Source organism: Dermacentor andersoni, chromosome 6, assembly GCF_023375885.2.
Source record: "Dermacentor andersoni chromosome 6, qqDerAnde1_hic_scaffold, whole genome shotgun sequence".
In the NCBI taxonomy this organism is placed as follows: domain Eukaryota; kingdom Metazoa; phylum Arthropoda; class Arachnida; order Ixodida; family Ixodidae; genus Dermacentor; species Dermacentor andersoni.
The window spans coordinates 110,045,239-110,070,924 of NC_092819.1; the positions used below are offsets into that span (position 1 = coordinate 110,045,239).

The window sequence follows — 25,686 nt, forward strand, 5'->3', positions numbered from 1 at the left end:
GGAGTTAGCAATTCTCTCACGGACAATTGCTGAGTGAACCGACTTTGTACCTGAGATTCTGCACAGAACTTTTATGACACAACTAATTTGGTCCTTCAGTGCGGTCAAATAACGAGTCCACCGAAGCTAGTCGTCTAAAATAACGCGGAGAACATGTTTCCGGACCAGCTCAATCTTATGGCCGTCTCATGAAAGACCGAAATTCCGAATTCTTGTTGCGTGAAGGGCAATACCACCACCGATGTGGCATATTTGCATGACTGGTTCCTTTAAATAATCGCTTATTACATTTAAGACATCCTACAGGCGATGCTTGACATCGACACGCACTACTTCCGGAGACCGCTTTCCACAGGCTAACAAATGTTAAACGTTATCGTTCAGCGCAGGAAGCACCTGCATGCATAGGAAGTTTCTCGAATGTTATCGATGGTTCTATCCGTTGTCACCGCAGCTTGTGTAATCTGATTGTTTGCGCGACGCGAATTGTGCAGTACTTTCTGAAAGACACACGCGCACCAGCGATTACTCTTGAACCTTCGATGACTCATGTATCGAAGCCGACACGCTTGACTTGTATATCAGATTTCATCGATCGCCGACTGTATTCGCCGCTATCGTTGTGCTTCGAGTGTCACTTACTTTTGTGGGGACAGGTACGCCCAATAAAATATCGCCGCCCAAGCACTCCATACAGATGGTTAAACAGCGAAGCTGAAACGTGCGGCCCCGGTATTTATCACTGGGTTAATCCCGGTGTTTCACTAAAGGACGGCTTGGTAGGACGCCGGATCCTTGGTACGCAGTTGCTGCTTGCGCTCGGCTGCACGAGCCTGTTCTTGTGCCATCGGCACGGCGTAGACGAGCTCGTTCCCGGTTCTGCTCGCGGCGTTGCTGTTCTAAAGCTGCCTGCTCCTCAGGAGTATGACGTGTGGCCTGCCTATTTCGGAGCCGGAGAGAAATTGCTGCGCGCTAACTCGGCTGCGACGGAAAGCAACGATGTCACTACTGGCGCAGCCAATCATGCACCTATCTTTCTTCTTTTCTTTTTTGCTCATGCAAATGGGGTGGCGCCGGAGGAGTTTTGAATTGTTATTTCTTGCTACCTTCAACTATTTTATTAACTTTTATGCTTAACTGGACATAAGAACGAGCATAAAGACATACGGCGGCTAAATATGCAGGCTTTCTTTCAGAAGGAAATAATAGCAAAAAAAAATCTAATTCAGCATAGGCTGCCGTGGTTAGAGGATCACTAGCATGACTGTCTCCTCTAGTCCAGCTCGAAGACGTCGTGGAAGTCCAATTCCTCTCCGTCTTCACACGGCCGGCTGTTGAGAGGGTGCACAGGGATTCCGCGTCTGCGGACAGAAAGGGAATGAGCACAGGATGCGAGTGTGTACGACGCGAGAATTCATAGCAAAGCACCAAACGGGCATCTCCATAGAATTAAGCACTGATGCAAGTCCCCGAAAACTGAAAACAATACCAGGTTGCTTATAGCCTGACGATTGAAAGAAATAGCGTGGCTATAAGCTATTAGACGAGGAGCGTAAATGCAGACATACACAAAACAAAGCCGAACGACGAGTGCCTTGACTTGTCCGCTCCGTTGTGTGTCTTAAATTGCGCAGATCGTCCACATAGCCCAACAGGGAATTCTCTTGTGAATGTAAGAGATGCCGCAGTGGCAGGGAAGTTTCCAGGTAATTAACTTCAACTATCAAACAATACAGAGACTACGGACAGCGATTTCGCCGAATAATCATAGAGAACACTGCAGAGCAATTCCGCTGTTTCCTCCAGAGCATAGACTAGCAAGAAATATATAATGAAACAGATGTACACAGAGCGTTCGTTCTGTTTCAACGAAGTGAGCTCGAGCGCTGCGATATGGTTTTGCCGCCTCCGCCAGCGGCTTCTGGAAAGAAACCATAAAAAGCTACGCAAAGCATGGGTCGACAAAAATTGGTACAAACGCATTAAAAACAAAGACGCTGTGTGTCACACCTTTATACGTACGCGGCAGCCCGACCTACGTGACGTACAAAAAATTTAGGAATACAGTACAAAGTTATTTAAAGAAAACGAAATGGGGTTACTATGAGTGCGTTTTCTCTAATACACGAAACAATCCCCCCCCTCCCCTCAAAACATATGAGATGCGGTTAATGACATAACAGGGAAAAAATTGAAACGTGCATCCGCAAATGAAATACTTAAACGGGCGAGAAACGGAACGTGCGGCATTGGTTAGCTGCATGAACACGCATTTTATTAAAGGGCCCCTGAGACGGTTCGGACAAATTTTGTAGACGCGTAGGGTACAACTTAAGTAGAACATTCGCACCACAATTTAAGTGAACTAGGGTGGTTGCTTGGGCTAGTTGGTAATTCATGATCAAAAATAACGTACAGCGCAAAGGACAAGGACAGCGATAGACGACATACACAGCGCTGTATTTAAGACGAAGGGAAAGGGCCCATTGTACTAGAAACGTATTAACGGAGCTACAAGCGATTACAATTACCCTCCTCCCTAGCCATGCTTTTCCTCCTCAACTCGTTCGACGAGCCATCGGGGTTAAGCTCCGCCTTCACTGGTTCTGCGTCACGATGCGACGTCACATCGTCCACTTCCGGTTGTTTTGGATCCCGCCCCCACCCGCTAGCAGCTTGGCCGTCGACCGCAAGCGAGAGCTATCGAAGCAGCGTGCGTTGCGAGCATTCTGTCGCAGCGCCGGACGTGTCTGGTATTCCGTTAACCATGCACTAGCGGAACGTTTCGACTGAACGGTGGAAGCATAAACTCAAGCTGATGAAGGATCTTTAGCGTAGACGTACGTGAGCTGCCTGATCGGTCTCCACGGTCCAGCCACCTGTTGGCGCAGAGCTTAACCAGCCAAAGAAAGAGCTAATATTGCTCCAACCAAGCGTAAAACATTTTAAACATTTACAAAATCAACGTGTTAACGATTACACTCCTGCGAAACATTTGCACCAGGAGCAAAGAATACCTTTTGTTACTGCTACTGTGTCTGGTTGAGCTCTATGCCACAAGGTGGCTGAACTGCGTGCACACCATTCACATTTTCGCTTCTGTTCATCCCCTGAAACGACACGCAAGGGGACACGGCCAGGCCCTGTCCCCTTTGCGCTTGTGTTTACCCTAATACCGGACTCGCGAAACGCTATTGCGTTAGTAATCTTCCGGTGTAAAGTGACGGCCACAATCGCGCAAATCCTGGCGCCAATCGGATAGCGGCAGTCCGATGCGCTGCAGCCAGTCCGCTCGTCTACTGGCTTGCAGAGGGACACGATGTCGCTGCTTGACATATTGCCAGCCGCTACGTTTGCAGTCCACAACGCAACAAAGTCGAATCATAGCGCTCGCGATAAGACAGGCCGACACTGACGGCGGAGCTCTCGTCAAGAGAGAGAGTAAAACTTTATTCAATGTAAATAAAATAAGGCACGATGGTTGGAGCCCCTATTCCAGGGCCCCACTGGCACGAGCGGCTCGCTGGGCTTGGTCCAGAAGAGCCAACTGGCTCTCCCGACCCTCGTCCGCAAGCCATGGCTCCCACTGCCTATTCCTCATTAGTGGGCGTTGGTGTAATATGGGACTGTCTATGTGCGGAGGCCTCCTTGGGCACTCCCATGTGATGTGTTTTAGTGTGGGTGTGTCTGTGCACCACGGGCACTCGTCAGTGAACCCCGTGGGGTGTATTCTGTGTAGCTGCTGCCGGTTGGGGTATGTATTCGTCTGAATACGAGCTCTCGTCAAAGACTGAGCACGTTGTAACAAAAGCAGACGACACTTGCTGTGTGCCGGAAGTGCTTCAGTGTACTGAAAAATTGTTCTTGTGCATTCCCTTTATGTTACTTTCTTTTTATAAAAACAAATTAACTAACATTTCAACTATTACGAACATCATCTGTTTACCATAAAGTTGGAAAAATTATCGATCACGCGCCCTGGTCAGCCAATCGGATAGCTAGCCCCACTCACGTCATATGGGTGATTTGCGTCATATGGGTAGGGGCGGCTTAAAAATCCACCGCGTAGTGTGCTGCGATCGGCAGCGATGTGTATTTTTAGAACCTTATAATAAATTAGGCACTTTACGCAGAGCACTAGATGGGTCAATTAATGATCAGAAAGGACCTACTCTAACGACTCAGTACGTTTGTAGAAAATCGTCAGAATCGTTTCAGGGTCCCTTTAACGTAGGCTTGAACCCTACACACGTTGCAATTGTAAACAGTCACAGGCTTTCCACACCACGTGTGTCGAATCACTTTACTTGAAGCCAACTTGTGTCGCAGTAGTACGTGATCTTACGAAGAAATTAAACCATCATGTATCAGCTGGCGTAGATGGTATTAGTCCCGTTTCGGTTAAATATGTATCACACGGAATAGGTCGGGTGTTTGTGCATGTTATAAGCTTGTCTCTTAGCACATGCGTTTTTCCAGACGAGCTCAACATAGCGCGTCACACCAATTTACAAAGGGGGAAATGCAGACCAAATGTGAAATTACAGGCCGATTTCAGTTCTCACTGTATTTTCAAAACTTTTTGAAGGTGTTATCAATGCAAGACTCAACTTTTTTTCACGAAACACAATGCTATTGCGCAATGCCGATACAGCTTTAAAAGAAATAAATCAACTGCGCAAGCTTTACTAGATATTAAATATAAAATAATTACAAATATCGAACAGAAAAACTTAATGCTTGGCCTGTTATTGGACTTAAGGAACGCGTTTGATTCGATTAACCACTATATCTTAACTGAAAAATTAAAAAGGTACAGAATGCGGAAGTTTGCTAATAATTTGATAAAAGATTGTGTATGTAATAGAAAAGAGTTTGTTAAGTTGGGAAGTACTGCATCTGACGTGCTTACACTACAGCAAAGTGTCCCATAAGTTCAAAGTTAGGTCCATTACTTTTTCTAATTTACGTGAATGATTACTACGTGAATGATTATTTACGTGAAAGACTTACCAGCTTACCAAAATTACCGATGTATGCAGATGGCACAAATGTGTTCGTTACAGCCGATAACACAGCATAATTGTAGCAGTGTGTAGATGATTATATAACTTCGTTATCTGACTGGCTGATGCCTAACAAACTCGAGCTGAATGGAACTAAAACAACTCATATTATATTTAGGGCGCCGAGTAAAAGAACCGAGGGTAGAATGCAAGTTAAATTTGACAACTTCCTTATTAAACGAACAAGAGTTTCTGGGAGTAGATTTTAGTAAAGAATTATCATCGAACACACTTGTGAATTTAGTCTGCAGTGAATCACCTAAAAACATCGGTATAATTTATAGAATTGCACACCTGATCCCTCTATGGCTGAAACAATAATTAATTATATAATACACTTATTTATTCAAAAGGTTGCTGCGGAACATAGGTTACGGGTAAAACCACCAGTAACAAATTAAACGAAATCGATTAATTTATGAAAGTGAATTATTCGCCTATGTGGTAATTACTGCGGCTGTTTTTGCGAAACTGCGCATATGTATGGAATCTGCTCACAAACATGTCGTTTGCGGGGGCTGAGATCTCTGTCAGGGCTTTGTGCCTTTAGTCTCAGCCTACCCTAGTTTGAATTAATGAGTAAGAAAATGCCACTTAAAATACCCCTCTCCCCTCCCCCTCGAAATCCAAATACACACCCGCTGTGGCTTTGGCGTGGCTTTGACGTTGCGCCGCTATGCACAAGGTCGCGGGATCAAATCCCGGCCACGGTGGCCGCATTTTAATGGGGGCGAAATGCAGAAACGTGCTTGTACCGTGCAGTGAGCGCACATTAAAGAACCCCAAGTGGTCATATTTATCCTGGAGTTCCTAACTACAAGGCGCCTCATTCAGATCGTGGTTTCGGCATGTAAAACGTCACAGTTTAATAAAAGCATCGCTTGCGATACCAAATGATTAAACAGCTATGCGAAGTAAGGATAGTAGTTTTATCGGCCGTATAAACTAGTAAACATTCGCTTGCTAACTAAATTAAGAAGCATGGTATCACGAGCGCAAAGCAAACCTGAACACATCTCACTCGATGACCGCAGAAACTCGCTGTCAAAACGCTGGCGTGAGGAAGTGCGGCAGCAGCAGCGAGCAAATTGACCTTCGTGCTGCCTCTAACTTCAACGCGAACTACTCGGCGCGAATACAGCGCACAGGAAGCTATCAGCACCGGGCGCACTCTGTCCCCATCGCACATCGCGTTCAAAATAGGGCGCGCGCTGTGCGTTCAGCTCCGGTGGTAGCTGCGTATTACAAGGGCGCGCGCGGCCCCGCTCGCCCTCGTCATACGCACCCGCCACCGGAGTAGAACGCACCTGCCACCCGTTAGTACGTTTCGCTAGATAGAAGACAGCGTGCTTCCTACACGCCTTCGCCCTTCGCGCGCGCGAGATCGAGCCACCTTGCACGCTTTCGCTCACGCATGCAGCATACGACGCGCGGCCACTATGTTATCGCGCTTGGACTTTTACGGGAGCTCACGGCGATGGCGGAAATGCTCCTGGAGTGTTCATATAATTGCCGCAATAAAATATACCTAAGTAGACCACAGTAAGCTTGCATTGCGCCCCGGCGACAACAAGGACAAGCATACGGAACAATGACGACAGCGTGACAGTTGAGATGCCCGGTATTCAACATGTTGAGGACCGCGGGAATGATGTACTTAACTGCTGAACCATCCCAATTAGAAGGTGCACCCGGCGTCGAAATATGGCGGGTTGAATCAGATACGTGCGCCTTGTAGAAATCAAGCACACCAGAGCTGACCCTGCACTTGTGCTCTGCATTGGCCCTGGACGCTTGTACATATTTTCAAAATGCTTTGATATATATTAACGTAATTGTTATATATCTATATATAGCTGTTAGATCAGCGCAAAAAGAAAGAAGAACCACTTTCTTGCATGATATAAATCTGCTTCACTGAGAGTTGAATGTTCCGTGCCGTAGCTCCGTAGCCAGGCGAGCCGACGCGAGGCAGCCCAAGCGCGCGATAACAGAGAGGAGCTGTTCCCCGAGATCACGCCGCATTTCGACGCGTATATACGAGCCATGCCGCACCGTTTGCGCATGCGTGTGCGCGTGAACGCGAGCTTGCGCGCGTCCGCAAGCGTACGTGTGGTCTGGGCTTAAGAGCTGCGCTCTGAGAGTGCAATAACATACACCTGTAAGTTTGAGAGAGTAATTGGGACCTTATTTTGATATCGAAAAGAGCATGCTAAAAGAATGACAGATTCGCGAGCATGCAATGGAGCACTCGTGTTGTTGAAGTGCCAAGCAGAGTGATAGTGTTATTCGGAAAACTAGGCACCAATATAGCGGTAGTGTTCATGATCAACGATGCACACGAACAATTAGTACGAGTTGGTTACCCTCCGGAAGCGTTGAGCTCTCCATGAAAGAGACGCGAAAGGTCGTGTCATAAGCCTGAGCGACCGATCTCGAAATTATCGCGCAGACGTCAGCGTCGGCGACTACGAGGAACGGGACATCCCCGACCGCCACTCACCTTAACATGCGGCAGCGGTGCGCGTTCAGCCTAGGGGCAGCCAGTGTGGCGTTTCTGAGTTTGGCGCTACTCCACAGGCGCTCAGCGATGGCCGAAGCTCTTGGCCTGCAAGAAAGCGTATACGTTGCAGCATCAGTAACAGACAATCCTGCGAGATAGACGCCCGCACTGCAGTTTCTCGGGAACTCTCCGACAAGACTGCGATCAGTGGGTCGAACGGGTGACGTAGTAGCCTATTCAGTGCCTTTTACTACATATGGTGGGCAATGTTGAATAAGCGAGCATGATAGCTTAACCTTCAGCAAATCATGGTCGTCGGTTACTTTGCAGCGCGTAAACTAGCACTGCGTGGTGTTTCTTCAAAGCAGTACTGACACGAATTTTTGAAATTGTAGCTCTACCATGGGCTTAATTTGTCCCAAGTGTAGCGACCACACTTACTATGAAGGTTTTTAATTTTATGAAGGCATTTTAATTGATACTAAGGTTTCGAAATGCCTGGGCACGCGCTAGCGACATTATCCTGGCATAAAATTTGCTTCTTTCGTGTAGCAATAAGGCTAAGCGCGATGATATCCCTCGTAAAGAAATAGACGATAGTTCTGTGCGAGTTCATCCTGCGGCTGCGCTATAGCGTGTGGCAGCGGCGGCCATCGCAGGAACTGAGCGACGCAATATGTATAATGACGCCATGACTCATTCACCGGAACGTATTGAAACCGAAACTTCTTTGTAGGAAAGAATATTGCCGCGACACCATCTGTGCCCAACCACGTTGACGATAAAGACGACGACCTCGTCTGTGCAAGCGAGGCTCTAGAGAAGAAGAAGTCTGGACTGAGCGCTTGCCCTAACTCTCTCGAATAATTACCGCTCTCCGCTCTTGTCTCCAGTGGGCCGTGACACTGGTGGACGTGCTGGGTATCGCATCATAACCTAACGATAGGGACGACTCCTGCGAGTAGCCCTGCATCCAGCCCTTCAAGACATCATCCACGCGTCGAGACACCTGTGCACCGCGCAAGCCGCCGCCTGCAAGGTCTGTGGCCGGAATCCGGCCTCTTCGAAGGAACTTTGTCAGCGACCTCACCGACTCAGGAAATGGCGCTTGCAAGTCCAACACAGGTGACTGTTCAAAACTATCTAGTCCCCACTAGCTTCTACGGTGACACGTATGAAGACGCCGAAGACTGGCTGGACCAGTACGAACGCGTAGCTAAGGTCAATCAGTGCCGTCCGGACCAGAAGCTTTCCAATGTGTACTTCGCTCTTGAAGGTAGCGCAAGGACGTGGTTCCAAAACCGCGAGGCACATTTGACAACGTGGGACGAATTTTGCCGTCGGCTACTTCACACCTTCGGAAGCACCGATCGCCGAGATAATGCACAACGCCTTCTCGAGTTGCGCATTTAGAAGCCCAACGAAAGTGTTTCGATGTTTGCCGAGGACATGTCTCGTTTGTTTCGCCGCGCGCATCCCAACATGCCTCATTCGAAGAAGCTGAGCCATCTCATGCGCGGCGTCAAAGAACAGCTATTCGCTGGTCTTGTGCGTAACCCACCTACAACAGTAGAAGAGTTCATTAAGGAAGCCACAGCAATCGAGCAGGCGCTCCAGCAGCATTGTCGGCAATGCGAACGCCTGACTAACGATGCGCCTGCAGGAGCCGCAGTACTGACAGTGACAGACGAGACCTCGCTGCGTGAACTAATAAGAGACATTGTGCGCGAGGAGATTGCGAAGCAAACTGCCACACCGAAGGAGTTCACTGTTGCTTCGGTCGCTGAAGTTGTCCGCCAAGAAATCCGGCAAGCATTTGCATCACCTGAGCCACTCCCTGAACCGTGTCCCGAGCCACGCTTCGAGCCGCGCGCATACAGCTACGCAGACGCTGTTCGTCGCCCGCTTTCTACCGGACCAGTACAGCAGTACCACCAGCGGCCACCCATTGCTGCCTGGATACAGAGGGAGCATTTCAGGCGACCCCAGCTTCGCAGGACCGACGTATGGCGCACCGCTGATCGCCGACCATTGTGTTTCCAATGTGGCGAACCAGGGCATATTTATCGTTTTTGCCCTCATCGCCAGCGTGGCACCCAGGAAATGTCACCTGCCACTCCGCGACAGTTTCCTGAGAGACATCGACGCTTCGACGACAGTGTCACTCGGAAACAAGGCAGCCCAGCTAACCTCCGGTCGCGCTTGTCGTCTCCGTTGCGTTATTCTTCGCCGAACCGTCGCAGTTTCGCTGACGTGGTGAGAGGCCGCTCTCCAAGTGCACGGCGGGGAAACTGAAATCGGCAACCTCCGGGGGAAGGTTGCAAGTCGTCGAACCGCCGAAAGTCCTCCAACATTACAGAGAAACGAGCAGAGCAACCCGGAGAAACGGAACGCCGACGAATTTGTGAGTGCCGCCCTACTCTTAACGATGGGCACGAGGTGACAGCTTTAGTTGATACTGGCGCAGACTTTTCGATAATGAGTGAGCAGTTGGCATACCGGCTTAACAAAGTCAAAATGCAATGGACGGGCCCTTATATTCGAAATGCCGGGGGCCAGATAATGACACCTATAGGAAAATGTACTGCACGACTCCAGATAGGAAATACAGCTTTTGTCGCCAGTTTTATTATTTTAAAAGAGTGCTGCAGATCCTTCATCCTTGGAATGGACTTCTTGCGGGAGTACGGCGCCGTGGTTAACATACGGGACGGCGAGATAACCTTGTCAACCAGTACAGAGACGAGCCACGACGAAGAGCGCCAACGTACATCGTTACGTGTAGCCGACGACGACGTCTGCATACCACCACTATTATGCAGTCTTGTCTCCGTCAGTTGCGGAGAACAGTTTAACAAGGACGGTGTAGCCGAACAACTAACTGCACTTCTGTTCCATCAAGGTGTTGCCATCGCTCGCGGTATCGTCAACCTAATCGGTGGTCGCACAGTGGTACCTCTGACAAATTTTACCGATGAACGCCGACACATCAGTAAAGGCACCGCTGTGGCGTACTTTGATGAAATTGACCACGTTCAACACTGCTTTGCTGTAAAAGAGGAATCGACCACCGATACGATGCCACATGCACCCGTCGTCGATGTTGACCAAGGTTTAGCGCCGCAACAGAAACAAAGTCTCAGGGAACTGTTTGCCGATATTAAGGACTGCTTCTCTACAACGTCCCGAGTACGTCAAACACCACTGACGAAACACCGCATCATTACGGAGGAAGCAGCAATACCCATCCGGCAGCATCCGTATCGCGTGGCTGAAAAAGAGCGGGAAGCAATACAGCAGCAAGTCAAGAAAATGCTAGAAGATGATGTCATCCAGCCGTCAAAAAGCCTTTGGGCATCGCCCGTGGTACTCGTTAAGAAGAAGGATGGTAGCCTGCGGTTTTGTATTGATTATCGCCAGCTCAATCGGGTTACAAAAAAAGATGTGTATCCCTTACCACGCATCGACGATTCCCTCAACAGGCTACGGCATGAACGGTACTTCTTATCGATGGACTTAAAAAGAGGATACTGGCAAATAGAGGTCGATGAGCGGGATCGCGAAAAGGCGGCTTTTGTAACGCCTGATGGGCTCTATGAATTCAAAGTTCTCCCTTTTGGTTTGTGCTCCGCCCCACCCACCTTCTAAAGACTAACGAATACTGTTCTCTCAGACCTTAAGTGGAAGACTTGCTTAGTCTACCTAGACGATGTCATTGTTTATTCCGCCACATTTGATGAACATCTCAGACGGCTACGGTCGGTTCTTCAAACCATACGTTCCGCTGGGCTTACCTTAAAACCTGAAAAGTGCCCCTTTGGCTATGAAGAACTACAGTTTTTGGGCCACGTAATAAGTCACACAGGTGTCAGACCTGATCCTGAGAAAATCGCAGCCGTCGCAAAGTTTTCAAGGCCTAGAGACAAAAAGGCAGTCAGACGCTTCCTGGGCCTATGCTCATATTACCGGCGATTTATTGCGGGTTTTGCACGCATCGCCTCACCACTCACGTGCCTAACCAGAGAAGATGTCACGTTTGTGTGGGGCGGGGAGCAGGAGGCGGCATTTAACGAGTTGCAGCACCGTCTACAAACTCCGCCTGTTCTTGCCAACTTTGACGTGGATGCACCGACAATGATCCACACCGATGCCAGCAACGTAGGTCTAGGCGCCGTCCTTGTTCAACGGCAAGACGGCGCTGAGCGAGTCATCGCTTACGCGAGTAGAACATTGTCCCGTGCCGAGCCGTACAGAGAAGGAATGCTTGGCTGTAGTATGGGCAGTTACCAAGTTCCGCCCGTACATATACGGCCGCCCATTTCAAGTTATAAGTGACCACCATTCTCTCTGTTGGTTGACCAACATGAAATATCCATCTGCACGTTTGGCACGCTGTAGCCTACGGCTTCAAGAGTACGACATGACAGTGGTCTATAAATCGGGAAGGCAGCACTTAGACGCTGGCCGCCTTTCCAGATCGCCGATCGAATCGTCAGGCGGAGACGATGACGAATCCACCGGTTTCTTGGGAGTTGTTCATGCGGCCACCATCTCTCAACAACAGCAAGAGGACCAGGAGCTCGCGTAACTTATTAATTTCTTAGAAGGCCGCACCACAAACAAGCCCAGATTGTTCTCAAGGCACGTGTCATCATTCTGCCTACGCAACAGTGTTCTTTTTAGGAGGAACTTCTCTTCAACAGGGAAGAGGTATCTACTAGTCGTCCCAAAACCTCTCCGTAATGAAATTTTGCAGGCCTGTCACGACGAAGCTACCTCAGGTCACTTAGGCTACACAAGAACATTAGCACGGATCAAAGAGAAGTATTACTGGCCACGGCTCGCAGCACAGCTGAAGCACTACGTTCGAACGTGCCTTGACTGTCAGCGACGAAAAGTGCCACCTACGAAACCTGCCGAACTATTACATCCCTTTCCAGTGCCGGAAACACCGTTTGCAACGGTGTTTCCGGCACTGGAAATATATATATATATATATACAGCGATGCGATGAGGTTTATTCACGTTCACAACGTTGTGGAACGCTAGGTAAATCAAGGCACTGCAAGGGCTGTCCCAAGCACGGGGCTCGCTCGCGATCACGGCACGGCCCTTCGTCTTCCTCTTCAGACGGCACATACACAGGGGCGCGTCTGCTTCATTACAATGCCCCGGGAGCGAAGCGTAGCCATCCTGGCGACTCAGGGCGCGGAGAAGATGAGCGGGTCGTAGTGCGGTTTCAGGCGGTTGACATGTACTGTCTCTCGCCCAAGACGACGCAGGTCTGGTGACACTGTGAGTGGCTCGACGATGTAGCTGACCGGTGAAGTGGCCTTGATTATACGGTATGGACCGTGATAACGCGCCAGGAGTTTGGAAGAAAGGCCAGGAATGTGGGCTGGTATCCAAAGCCACACAAGCGAACCAGGAGCAAAGTTGTGCGGTGGTTGATGAGCACGGTCATGTCTTGTCTTTTGACGTTCTTGAGTCTCACTAGTAAGGGCACGTGCCAGCTGACGGCAATCTTCAGCATATTTGGCGACTTCGGAAAGCGGAGTATACTCTGTAGCGTCAGGTTGGTACGGCAGTATGGTGTCCAAAGGGCATGAAGGCTCACGGCCAAACACAAGGAAAAAGGGGGAAAAGTCGGTGGTCGCTTGCGTCGCGGTGTTGTACGCGAACGTAACAAAGGGGAGTACGGTGTCCCAGTTGGAGTGGTCGGATGAAATATACATCCGCAACATGTCGCCAAGTGTGCGATTGAAGCGCTCGGTCAGACCGTTGGTTTGGGGATGGTACGCGGTCGATTTGCGATGAATTATCCTGCACTCAGCGAGGAGGGCTTGGATGCCCTCCGACAGGAAGGCACGGCCCCTATCACTCAGTAATTCTCGGGGAGCACCGTGGCGAAGAACAAAATTGTGAAGGATGAAAAAACCAACGTCACGGGCGGTCGCCGCTGGCAGTGCTGCAGTCTCAGCGTAGCGAGTAAGGTGATCTACGCCGACAATAATTCACCGATTTCCACGCCCGCTGCATGGAAACGGGCCGTAGAGGTCGATGCCGACGCGGTCGAACGGACGAGACGGGCATGGTAGCGGCTGCAACGGTCCTGTGAAACGCTGTGTAGGTGTCTTGCCTTGTTGGCATGTAGTGCAAGACCGAATGTACTTTTGCACAAAGTTGTACATGCCTCTCCAATAATAGCGCTGACGCAACCTTGTGTAAGTTTTGAGGACGCCGGCATGAGCGCTTAGGGGGTCAGCGTGAAAAGAGGCGCAGACGTCAGAGCGCATATGACGAGGTATAGCGAGGAGCCATTTGCGTCCGTCGGGCATGTAGTTTCAGCGATATAGAATGTTGTCCCGCACTGAAAAGTGGGTTGCTTGGCGACGCAGTGCTCGTGTCGAAGGGACATCAGACGGAGCAGCAAGGTAGTCAAGCAACATTGCAAGGGATGGGTCCTTGCGCTGCTCTGTGAGCATGTCAGTGATGGTGAACGGTGACAGGGTGGACGAGGAAGCTGACAACGACACCAAATCAGGCGTCAGTGGGGAGCGAGAGAGCGCATCAGCGTCGGAGTGCTTGCGACCGGAGCGGTACATGACGCGGATGTCGTACTCTGACCCAATATGGTTCAACGTGACCCAATATGGTTAGCTTGCTTGCAGCAAAGCGGCACTTTTTGAGGTTAAGCTGTAGACCGGCAGAGGCGAGACAGGTCAGAATGTCATGCAGGCAAGCGAGGTACGTCAGAAAATCGGTTGAGAAGACGACGATGTCGTCGAGGTAACATAAACAGGTCTTCCATTTGTGGCCACGAAGGATGGTGTCGATCATACGCTCAAAAGTAGCAGGCGCGTTGCACAACCCGAAGGCCATGACGTTAAACTCGTAGAGGCCATCGAGTGTAACGAATGCGGTTTTCGGACGGTCAGGCTCGGCCATTGGAACTTGCCAGTACCCGGAGCGCAGATCCAAGGAACGGAAGTATTCTGCGCCTTGTAAACAGTCGAGAGCGTCATCGATTCGAGGCAGAGGATAAACGTCTTTCCTCGTTATCTCGTTTAGTTGTCTGTAGTCGACACAAAAGCGAATGGAGCCATCTTTTTTCCTCACCAATACGACAGGTGAAGACCAAGGACTTTGAGAGGGAAGGATGACTTTACGTTTGAGCATGTCGTCCACTTGCTCAGTGATGATTCGGCGCTCTTCGGCACAGACACCATACGGGCGCTGTCGCAAGGGGGAGTGGGAACCGGTGTCGATGATGTGAGAAACACTGGTGACACGGCCCAGTGACGTCTGATGACAGTCGAAAGAAGAGACAAACTTGTGAAGGAGAGCGAGAACTTGGCGGCGATGAGATGGGGAAAGTTCAGGGTCGATGGTCTTGTCAAAACCCACTGAAGGTGATGAGCCGGAGACCGAAGCGATGGCGTCAACGTGACGGAGGGAGTCGGCAGGAACATCGAGGTCGTCGACGTAGTCGACCGCTTAGAAGTATCCTACTGTCTCTCCACGCAGTAGGCTGATCGGGTACTGGTAGTAGTTGGTGACCAGCATCACAGTTGACCCAGGTGTTACAGTAAGCACGGCAAACGGAAGAACAATGCCCTTGCGTTGAGCAAACACATCGGACGGCGTGAACACTACGGTGGCGTCAGATGCGGCATCAGACGACAAGAAAACAGCCATCGACGACTCAGGAGGTATGGTTGTGTCGGCATCAACAGTGAGTTTGCCGGCAAAGTGAGGAGAGCTGGTCGGCAGTGATTCACATAGTGGTAAAAGCGACACTTCTGCACGCGAACAGTCAATGACAGCATGATGACGTGACAGGAAATCCCAACCAAGGATGAGGTCGTGAGAGCACGATGGTAGCACGAAACACTCGATTATGTACAGAACGTCGTTGATGACGACACGGGCCGCGCATACAGCTGAAGGGTGAATTCGCTGCGCGCTGGCAGTGGCGAGCAACAGGCCAGAGCGAGCTGTAGTCACTTTTCGTAGCTTGCGGCAAAGGCCCTCGTGAATGACGGAAACGGCTGCTCCGGTATCGACTAGTGCCACTGCTGGTACTCCCTCTACAAAAACGGTAATTACATTTTGCGGCGAAGATTGAGGTCTTGAGAACGTCGATGTATTTGCAGTTCTTGCCTCAGGAACTGCAGCAGTCAGTTTCCCTCTTCAGTGGGAACTCGACGACGCAGGGGCGAAATCGAACACCGACGAGGGGAAGGGGTACGCCGAGTTTCCAACCGGCGATCAGTGTCGAGACGTCGCGGTGATAATGGAGGCGTGGCGGCGTATTGTGTTGCGTAGCTGGGCGTGTCAAAGCTGGTACGCGCAGTTGAGGCGCGGCGGCGACAGAAGCGCGCCACATGGCCAGCAATGCCGCAGGCGAAGCGATAGGCCGGTTGTCTTGAGTGCGCCACATCTCGGTGGGACGAAAAAAGTGTGGTGACGGTCGGGCAACTGGAAATGAAGCCGGATGCATGGGCGATGAAAAGGAAGCTGTCTGCTCAGGTGGCCGTGCAACCACGGCTGCATAACTGAGCGGCAGCGACGTAGGGTGATTGGCAAAGTTGGTATGGGCCAGCGGCACACTCATAGGGTTGGGTGGGAGGGTTGTAGGAGCTGCAGGAAGCGCTGCAGATATCTGATTTCGGATGGCTTCCTGCAGTGTTGGAGGCAAAGCTGCCGTAGGTGCGTCACTGTGAGGCAGCAGCGAGAGCAGCCTGGCCACCTCTTCACGGATAAAATCTTTGATATGCTGCGAGAGGGTCGAGTTGGTTATGTCGGTAGAAACCGCGATGCTCGAGACGGAATCGGCGTGCTGAATGTTCTGGCGGGCGATGGAACGTTGGCGGCGCAGCTCGTCAAAGCTCTGGCAGAGGTTAATGAGGACGGATACGCTAGTTGGGCTTTTGGCCAGCAACATCTGGAATGCGCTGTCCTCGATGCCCTTGAGGATGTGTTTGATCTTGTCATCCTCTGACATGCTGGGATTTACCCGCTTGCACAAATCGAGAACATCCTCGATGTAGCTGGGGAATGTCTCTCCAGGCTGCTGTGCGCGCTGGCGTAGACGCTGTTCAGCGCGTAGCTTACGCACAGCTGGGCGATCAAACACTTCAGCAAACTGAGTCTTAAACGCGGACCAGCTTGTAAAGTCTAATTCGTGGTTGAAGAACCACAGTTTGGCTACGTCGGCGAGGTAGAACGGCACGTGGGTCAGCTTAGACTGGTCATCCCATTTATTATGGGCACTTACACGTTCGTACGATGAGAGCCAGTCTTCCACGTTGTGTTCGGCGGTCCCACTGAAAATGGGTGGGTCGCGTTGACGAGGGACGCCGGCGCAGATGACTGTGGCAGCCGGTGGTGCAGGCAACGAGGTGGCGGGATCAGGCATAGTGCAAGGCGATCTTGTTGGCAGGGTTCGAGTGCGGAGCTCCAGGACGAGGCGAAGGATCTCAGCAACCTCCACCAAATGCGATGAGGTTTATTCACGTTCACAACGTTGTGGAACGCTAGGTAAATCAAGGCACTGCAAGGGCTGTCCGAAGGACGGGGGTCGCTCGCGCACCTAAACACCCCGTAGCAGATATCGGCGCCCACATTTAGACTGCCCCACCTTCGGAGTCCCTTCAGAGAAAACAAAATTCATAGAGGAACGATACTCTCTCATACTAAGTTTGAGCGCAGCTCTAGACGCGTTTTCATCTGTCACGTGGGGCACGTTGCAAATGGAGGGAAGTGTGGCGCGATTGCGTTACCAAACGGGAGATTGCGAGAAGCAGCGCATGGGTGACGCCTGGGCCTGATTCGCACTATAGCCGCAGCATACAGAGTTCCGCTCAAGCAGCGTTTTGCTCCCATATGTCTGACGCGCGCTACTATGGCGCTATCTCGTAGCCATCGTCGCTGCCGAGCCTATCTTGCGCGGTACTACGCTTTTCTTCTCTCGCCTTTCACCGTACCCTCCTCCTCCTCCTTCGCATTCTGCCTCATGGTTACGTTGCACCCTCCCCCTCCGCTTTCCTCCTCGCGCTCTCTTCTCTTTTGCCATCTTTCTTGGCCCTCTGCGCTTCGCGTTCGCTCCTTCATCTTTCGCTTTGCTCATTAGCTCGACTACGAGGGACACCGACGCAGGAACGGTCGCCTAAGAGCTGCGCTCTAAAAGGCTAAAAACATACGCGATACAGAGAAGTGGTGGTAACTCTGTAAGAAAGTGTCGCGTGGTCACGCGTCATGAGGCTAGCGGTGACAAAAGTAACCGGTGGAGGAGGAGGAAAAACTGTATTGAATAATCAAAGGAGGGGAAAGGGGAATAAGGAAAAGGGGTAGGATCGGAGGGAAGCGGCTGGGTTGGTCCATATTCCAGGACACCAGTGGGGGGGATTCTGGCTACTTTCTCCGCCTGGTCCAACAGGCCCCTTTGGGCCCCCAGCACCGACCGGGAAAGGAGGATCTCTCACGGCTCTCGTAACCGTAAGGAACCAACCCCGCTCAATATCCGACTCGTCGACTGCCGGGTCGTCACATTGTGACAGCGATCGTCACGTGACTGTGACTGCGATCGTCACTCGGGACTTAGTTCACGATCAGATGACGGTTACACCAACACCGACAGGTTTCCACTTCCAGGCGGTTGCCGAGTTGTGCAACGAGGACAGTTAAAATCACTTTTGGCACCACTAGTGTTGCGGCACGTGGTGCAATATGGAGCCAGTTCACACACTACTGGTATAGTATGTAAAAAATACTTGCGCAGGATAAAGCGCGCTGAAAACAACAGAATGGGATGTTTAGGGAAGCAATGACAGCTTTTCCACTGGAACGGAAGTCGCGCCCTTGATTCTAAACCTAAGGACATGTTTCACTATTATTAATGCGAAAGCCTTGCATATATAATCGGTCAGTCGACCTTGAGCGAAAACGCGTCGACGACACGAAAGGTAGAAAAAGGCTGCGAACCCTCACTATTTGTCGGGAGTCGAGCCCACGACCTTTGGTGGGAGTCAAATCGGGATCCTTGCTCTTAATGAAGGCGAATTAAAGCACGGTTAATTAGGATAGAGTTAAGGCACTCGAACCTACGACCTTTGGTGGGAGTCGAACCCACGAGCTTTGGTGTTAATGAAGGCTAACTTAATGAAGGTACAGTTAATATATAGTTATTTGAAGCACTCGAACCGAAGACCTTGGGTGGGAGTCGAACCCATGACCATTGGAATTAGGAGGGATGACTAAGCGAAGTACACTAATTGAACTAAGGGGAATTACTAAGCGAATTAAGGGGGATATGTACGTCATATGCCCATCTAATGCAACGGCACTTGGGCTTTCGCCTTCGAATCATTTTAGGGATAACATAAGAGACCGTGTGAATTTTTTTCTAGGTATTTGTGTAGAGGCGCAAGTAAGGGAGACGGACGAGAAGAGCGAACGCAAGCGCGGAATCTCGTTCGCGTCTTTTCGTTGCGTTGCTGTAGCTAGCCCGGTTAACCAGGTACACCAAAATTATCCGGATGGAACAAGAAACGTAATGACTGAAGATCGAAGGTCTCAGAATCGTATAATGCTTTAAATAATTTGTTTCACAGGAAGGCTAACCTTACATGGGACATCGTGTACATTCATGTTCATATGTATTTCCAATAAACCAGCTAGTATATAAAGTGCCCAACTAGCCCTTATTTATTTATTTATTTATTTTGATTTAGTAAAATATAATTCGTTTTTCTTACATATCTTGGGCTTGGCTTTGCGTTTTTAAAGTGTGTACGAACTTACTCAGCCGTCTAATCGACTAGAGTAAATGCCGGCATGTTTCGAAGCTTAACATACCCGTACTGGCAAAAGAGGCGCAATCTACGGTAGAATGGCAATGAAGAGCACATAAAATAAAGAAGAGTACTCGGTAATCACTCACCACAGGCTGGCGAGAAGGTTTGTCCGGTCTACGTACTCCCCCCACATGCAGGCTTCGCCGCCAAGGACCAGTTGCTTCTGTTTCAACGTTCCTGTACGCATGAAAAACACGTGTATGAGTGCAACAGAATGTGCACTGCTTACCGCGAGCTCGGCGAATTCGTATGGTTGCGTACCTGGAAGAAAAGTGCAAGACCTACAAAAAAATTTCGGCAGCACCCATCTCACGATGACTGCCGACATTAATACGATTGGCAATCAAGTAGTGTAGTGAGAAATTGTATTGCTGACGACATATTTATTTATAATCTGTAGAGGGGGAAGTAGGCTAAGAATGTTAATCCCGTACAGACGTGCGCCAAAGCACCCCCCTCCACCCTCCCTCCCCCTGAGCGTCAGCACTTTCGGTAACTGAAGACAGTTGTGTCCCACTGGCCAAGAAGAATAAGTGTTTAGCATGTGCGACTTTGAATGAACTACGGCGCGGTTGCATAGACGTTTGTCTCAGGAGTAAATTATTATTACTGTGAGCTAGAAGAGCGAGTGATCTCACTTTTATCAATGCAAATGCATCTGTGGAGTGCGCTCGCATCCCGTCGAGAGAAGTCAGAAAGTGAAGCAGACCCCATGAACTGTGGTAATCAATATTACGCGAAGCATTTTGCTGGTAGCTGGCTAACCAGCATCGCCAGGTATTGCGCAAACCATTATCAGGTGGACCGAGGTGGACCGAGGCGTTTGCGAAAGACGGACAGCTATAGATGTGTCTGACGCGAGCGTGTATGGCGCGACAGCAGCAAGACGACAGTGACGACAATCGTGTGAAACCGACTGCATGATTTCTACTGCGACCGTTCTGCGCAACCTTACCATATGGCGGTTGTTGGAGATACAGTGTACTACATGTGTAGTGGACGAGCGAGAGGCGAGAGGAACATGAATTATGAAGTATTCATGCGACCGCGTGTTATATAATCCCACGCATGCCTACGTCTACGTCATGTGGTGTTTGTTAAAACGACGATGGCACTTGCAGTCCGGCGATGAAATGTAAACCCTGTTCGACCTGGGCTGATCATGAAGGTGGTACAGCATCTGCGTAGCATTTGCTGCGACGAGGCAAGTACCAGCGGCCAATCTCGGAGTTGGTGCAGTCTAACAGAGCGCCTCAAAACGCGACCTGTCACGAGAAAAGAACGCGAGAAACTTTTCGCTGGCATGTGACGCACGCTCCAAATTGAACCACGCGCCTAGTGGTTAAAACGTAGTGGTTAAGTAAAGCGTCCTTTTTAAGACTTCCCTCGTCAAAGCAAGCGCATTGAGGCGCTTGGCTAGTTTTATTGCAATATGAATATATGAGCCTCATGCGATATTTCGCCCTCATTGAAAATTATACATAAAAATACAAAGTTTAGTAGTTTTATAACGTTGTCTGAAGAACATTACTTATAATAACTGTATGCGTTCCCTTAGTGTCAGAATTTGGACGCCAGATGGCGAAATGTATATTTTACGTGTTCGTGTTCCAATCGCACAGGCTGGCGCACAGAAGGAGCTGTATTCAAGGAGCTCACGTTAGACAGCTTTTCTTGCGGGGACGAATCTTATAACGCAACTATGCAGACCCTGTCAACTTGTGCCATTGTTTTCCCACACGTAGTAGCCATGGTGATACCTGTCGGTGCGCGGTTTCTGCAGCGAAGGACCGTGTCTTTATCATGGCGCAAACGAGCCTCCCCGGTTTAAAGGTCAAATTACACGTACGCGTGCCGCCGCGAGAAAAATCGCGCCCGCGCGCCTTGCGTTTGCCGCACCTCGCGAGTAATAGCAGTTAGAGCCTACCAAGACGCTCGCCAGCGCACGCTCATATGGCCGTTGAGATGTGCTCATCTGCGCCGTGTCGTCTGCTCAGCGTCTGCTTGCCATGTTGTCGGTACATGCCCCACGGTTGGTGGATTGACGCAAGAAATGTTTTGAGGCCATAACCATGAGTTTGGTTTACATTCATGTGACAGCGAGGCTTCGCTTCACCTGTACGCTTCCCTGCACTTACCTTGCAGCCTCCTTAGCAAGTATAGTAAGGACGAATGCCGTCATAAATGTTCACCTGCGGCACAGCGGCTGATTGGTGTCTATTTGGCGTTTGCTCGCTGCCGTCGTCACGTACTATGCTGGAACAGGGCAGCAAATAAATTATGCAGTGAGCAATTAGGCCTTCATACCGTTCCACATCGTCAGCACTTCACCAGTGTTACTGCTGTGGCGCTATCTGCTAACTAGAAGCCAAACCTCTTTTAAGGCTTCCCGCCGTTTCTGTATTCCTAGCAGCGCGTGAACAAACAGCTGATCTCAATAATTACGGCAAAACATACCTAATGCTTTGACCTTAGCTTGAGACGAGACTTAGCGATGACGGATGTTGCTTCTTGTTTCTTATTGACATGGCGGAGAGCCAGTAACGAGCGCGAATTCGGATCGAAGAGGGCGTTCGGCACTGTATCGGCGCTGCCATGTTGCTATAGGTGATCATGGTTAGGGTGGCTATTATGGTTAGCGGCGGTAACTGTCACAGTACTTCTAAGTATATGACGTGGAGCGCAAAGCCCATAACATATCACGTATCGCTGTACCGTATAATGTAGCTAGCAAAAAGTAAAACTCTCTGGTGCAACCAATAATATGTCAGTTACGCCAGGAACCATATATAGAGAGTTATAGCTCAGCGGGTTTACTGGTCAGCGGGCGCAGCAGGCCCAGCGGGAGAGTGGAGACGGCAGCGGTGGGGGTGGTGGTGGTGGTGAAAAACTTTCAGTAGTCGAACAGAAAACACAAGGAGGTATGCTCTGGGTGAACCTGAAAGGACCGCCCCTAACAAACACTAGGTAGACTCCTTTGTACGCGACCCCAGCAGCGGTAGCCGCCGCCAGAGCGCGCTCAACTAGGGCTTTTCGGGCCCGTAGGTCTCAGCGGCCAAGCTGGGCCGCCTCCCAGTTCTCCCGGGTAGGGTTGGGCAAGGGGAGAAAGCAGGTCTGGACGAGCAAGCCCACACCATGGGGTAGAGGTCCGAGGACTTCTCCGCACAGTGCGGGCAAGCTCCGCTAGAGGCCGGATCGAAATGTTTGAGAGCCGCCGGGCCCTGCATAGTGTTGGTAAAGAGGTGGAGCAGGAGGCGCTCCTCCTCCTTTTTGAGGCCTCCACACGGGTGGGGGTAGAGTTCGTGGCCGGATTGATAATAGGCTGCAATTTCTGTAAAGGAGTAGATTGGGTTGGGGGTAGAGTCTTGATCGGCGGGGTCAGATAAGAAAGGAACCCGGTGAGAAAGCGCGCGGGCGGCAGCGTCCGCTGCCTCATTTCATTCTAATCCCATGTGAACAGGAGCCCTGGTTTGGCAGCTAGATTGAAGGGTACGACAGGCAAGAAATGGAATCTGACCCTGTTCGTTGTTCCGACAGGCCCCTCGCGGGTCGGTGATGATAATTTGAGAGCGAGAATGAGATGCAGCCAACGCGATGGCGACTTCCTCCGCATATGCTTTGTCCCTAGCGCGAAAGCAAAGGCCATTAACTGTTTTGCCTTCGTGAACCACCGCGGCCGTAAACCATCCCCATGGTGTGGTCCGGAGGCGTCCACGTAGCAAACGCCGGGTTTGGTGTCATAATGGCGTGCCAGGGCCTCCGCGCGAGCCAGGCGTCTGCCATCACAGTATGTGTGTGTCATGTGCTGGAGAAGATGGCCACGTGCAGAGCATAGCGCCATTCTTGTGGCGTACGTACGCTCTTACATCTGTCTGAGAGGCTGGAGGTATGGTCGGGCAAGGAGGCAGCGACCCGACAGTGTCTGAGAAAGACATGTGATTTGGTTGGTAAGATGAGCTTTCTTGAGCTCCCGATACGTAATCACCATGCCCAGAAGGTGCCGGTTAAAGGTGCTGACTGGTAGATCAAGGGCCCGCTTAACTATCTTTCGGAGGATGACCTCGAGGGCGTCCTCCTCATGTTCGCGGAGATGGTGGTATGGAGTCGAATACAAGATTCAATTAGTCACAAACGCATTGGCCAGCCGCAAGGCGTCTTTGCGTCTGAGACCTCCGCGCTTGTTGGAAACCCGGCGGACTATGCGGCCCACCTGGTCCCCCACCTTCCGCAGCTTCCCTAGTGTTGTGTCGGACCGGCGGTGTTGGTTGAGGAAAAGTCCGAGGACTCTAATCTCAGGTTGTTAAGGGATTGGACTATACTCTAGAGAGATAACAATTTTCGACGTACATTTGGCGAGGGGCGGAGATGCACGAATTCAGACTTTTGTGGGGAGCATTAGAGGCCGCAAGCGTGAGCATATCGGTGCACTATGATCGCCGCTCGCTGCAGGTTGACCTGCATGTCTCCCGAAGAGCCTTGCGTGGCCCAGATGCTGATGTCAACGTAGAGTGCGTGTTGCACCCAGGGGACGGCATCCAGATGGGCAGGCAAGTTCTTCATGGCCAGATTGACCAATAGGGGCAGCCGAGCGCTGGACGAAAGGAAGAGCTTTAGCTCGGCGACCCCTCGCTTGGTTGAGCAGAGTAAATGTTCTTTCGACGCTCTGCGCCGTCGAGGCGCTCTGGTGCCCAGCGTTCCGGCTGAGCTGGTAGGATTTCATTGAAGAGGACGTATGCGTGGAGAAAATCTGACAATTTTCTGCAAAAGCCAAATCATTCTTTGCCACCGGAAAGACCATGGGTAGACGCGCATAACTTGTAAAAGCAAGTAAGCAAAATTAAGCAAAAACGAAGTGGCAACCTACCGAAACAATGCTTTCGATCAATAGATAATTCTCAGAATTTCTGTAGCTTTCGCGATGTCGCAGTGCCAGCTCTTGGGCTGAATTGCTCGTGCGCGCACCCTACACGCCGTACGACGGTGCGGTCAGTGATGCGCCGCCGACAACACTCGCGGAAGCACTGTCGACGCACCATTCCTCTGACAAACTTTGCCATTCCTCAGTCCTCAAGATGCACGTGCGACCATCATTTCGTCAACTTGGCATGTTCCTCCCAACAGCCGCTGTTCATCGAGTCTCTCGTCTGTTACGTAGCATACTGTGCCGCCCACCAGAGCTCTGTGGCAGTGACTCGATGCCCTTCACGCTGACTACTTATACTGACCATGTAGCCTTTTGTAATGTGGTTACACTAATTCGCCATATCGCCATTCCGTCTGGGCGGGTGGCCCTGTAGCCGGCGTCTTGGTGCCGGCTACAGGGCCACCCTGTAGCCACAGTTTCACCCGAAAGGCGAAGTATCGATTGCGAGAGCAAATTAGCGGACAGCTAGCTATACGAAGTAATAAGGCTAGCAGTTTTATCGGCCGTATAAACTTGTAAGCATAGGCATACTAACTAAATTAACAAGCATGGTGTTACAGGCGCACAAGTAAACATATCTTACTAGATGACTGAGGAAACGCGCTGTCAAAAAGCTGCATTGGGGAAACGCGGCAGCAACAGCGAGCGAATTGACCTTCGTGCAGCCACCCGCATCAACACGAGCTAAGTAACGAAAACACAGCGCGGCGTGGACGCTGTACCCATCGCAGATTGTTTTCAAGATACAGGCCGCTCGGAACCTCCCCTCCCCCCTCCCTGAAGCCTTGCGCGCGACGGAAGGCGGTGCGCTTCCTTCCCGCTTTCGTGCATTGCGTGCGCGAGATTGAGCCGCGATCGCCGATTCATCCTCGCATGCTTTCACTCGCACATACAGCATACGGCGCACGGCGACGATTTTATCTCCCTTGGACTTTATACCTAACCTCATGGTGACGCCGACGACAGGAGTGCGCCTGGAGTGCGCACATAATTGCTATCGCAATAAAATAGAGTTGGTCTGCGCGTGCTCGATGCATAATGTCGGCACGCGCAGTTTTGTTTTATCCTCCATTTCTCAAGCTTGTTGCAGCACTGTGGAAGTTACACAAATATTTAGCCAATACGAAGGCCGAATGCATTCGAGGTGTGTTCATCCGCGCCGCGTCGTCTGCTCAGCGTCTGCTTGCCATCCTTTTACATGCTCCGTGGTTGGTGGATTGACGGAGAAAAAGCTTTGACGCCGTAACCATAAGCTGCGTTTACATGCATGCGACAGGAGGGCTTCGCTTTATCTGTACGCTTCACCTGCAGTTACCCTGTAGTCTATTTAGGAAG

The 25,686-nt window shown here is 50.7% G+C and overlaps 1 protein-coding gene across 1 annotated transcript in view; it reads right to left on the reverse strand.

Annotated features, from left to right (window-relative positions):
- Nucleotides 1–1,168: 1,168 nt before the first annotated feature.
- LOC126522231 (beta-hexosaminidase subunit beta-like) overlaps nt 1,169–25,686 on the reverse strand; it is a 73,616-nt gene continuing 49,098 nt past the window's right edge. Inside the window, exons 7-9 of the mRNA XM_050170960.2 lie at nt 19,514–19,604; nt 7,570–7,674; nt 1,169–1,361 (exon numbers count right to left, since the gene is read on the reverse strand). Coding sequence (XP_050026917.2) covers nt 1,274–1,361; nt 7,570–7,674; nt 19,514–19,604 — 284 coding nt within the window. The 3' untranslated portion in view covers nt 1,169–1,273. The remainder of the gene's footprint in view (nt 1,362–7,569; nt 7,675–19,513; nt 19,605–25,686) is intronic.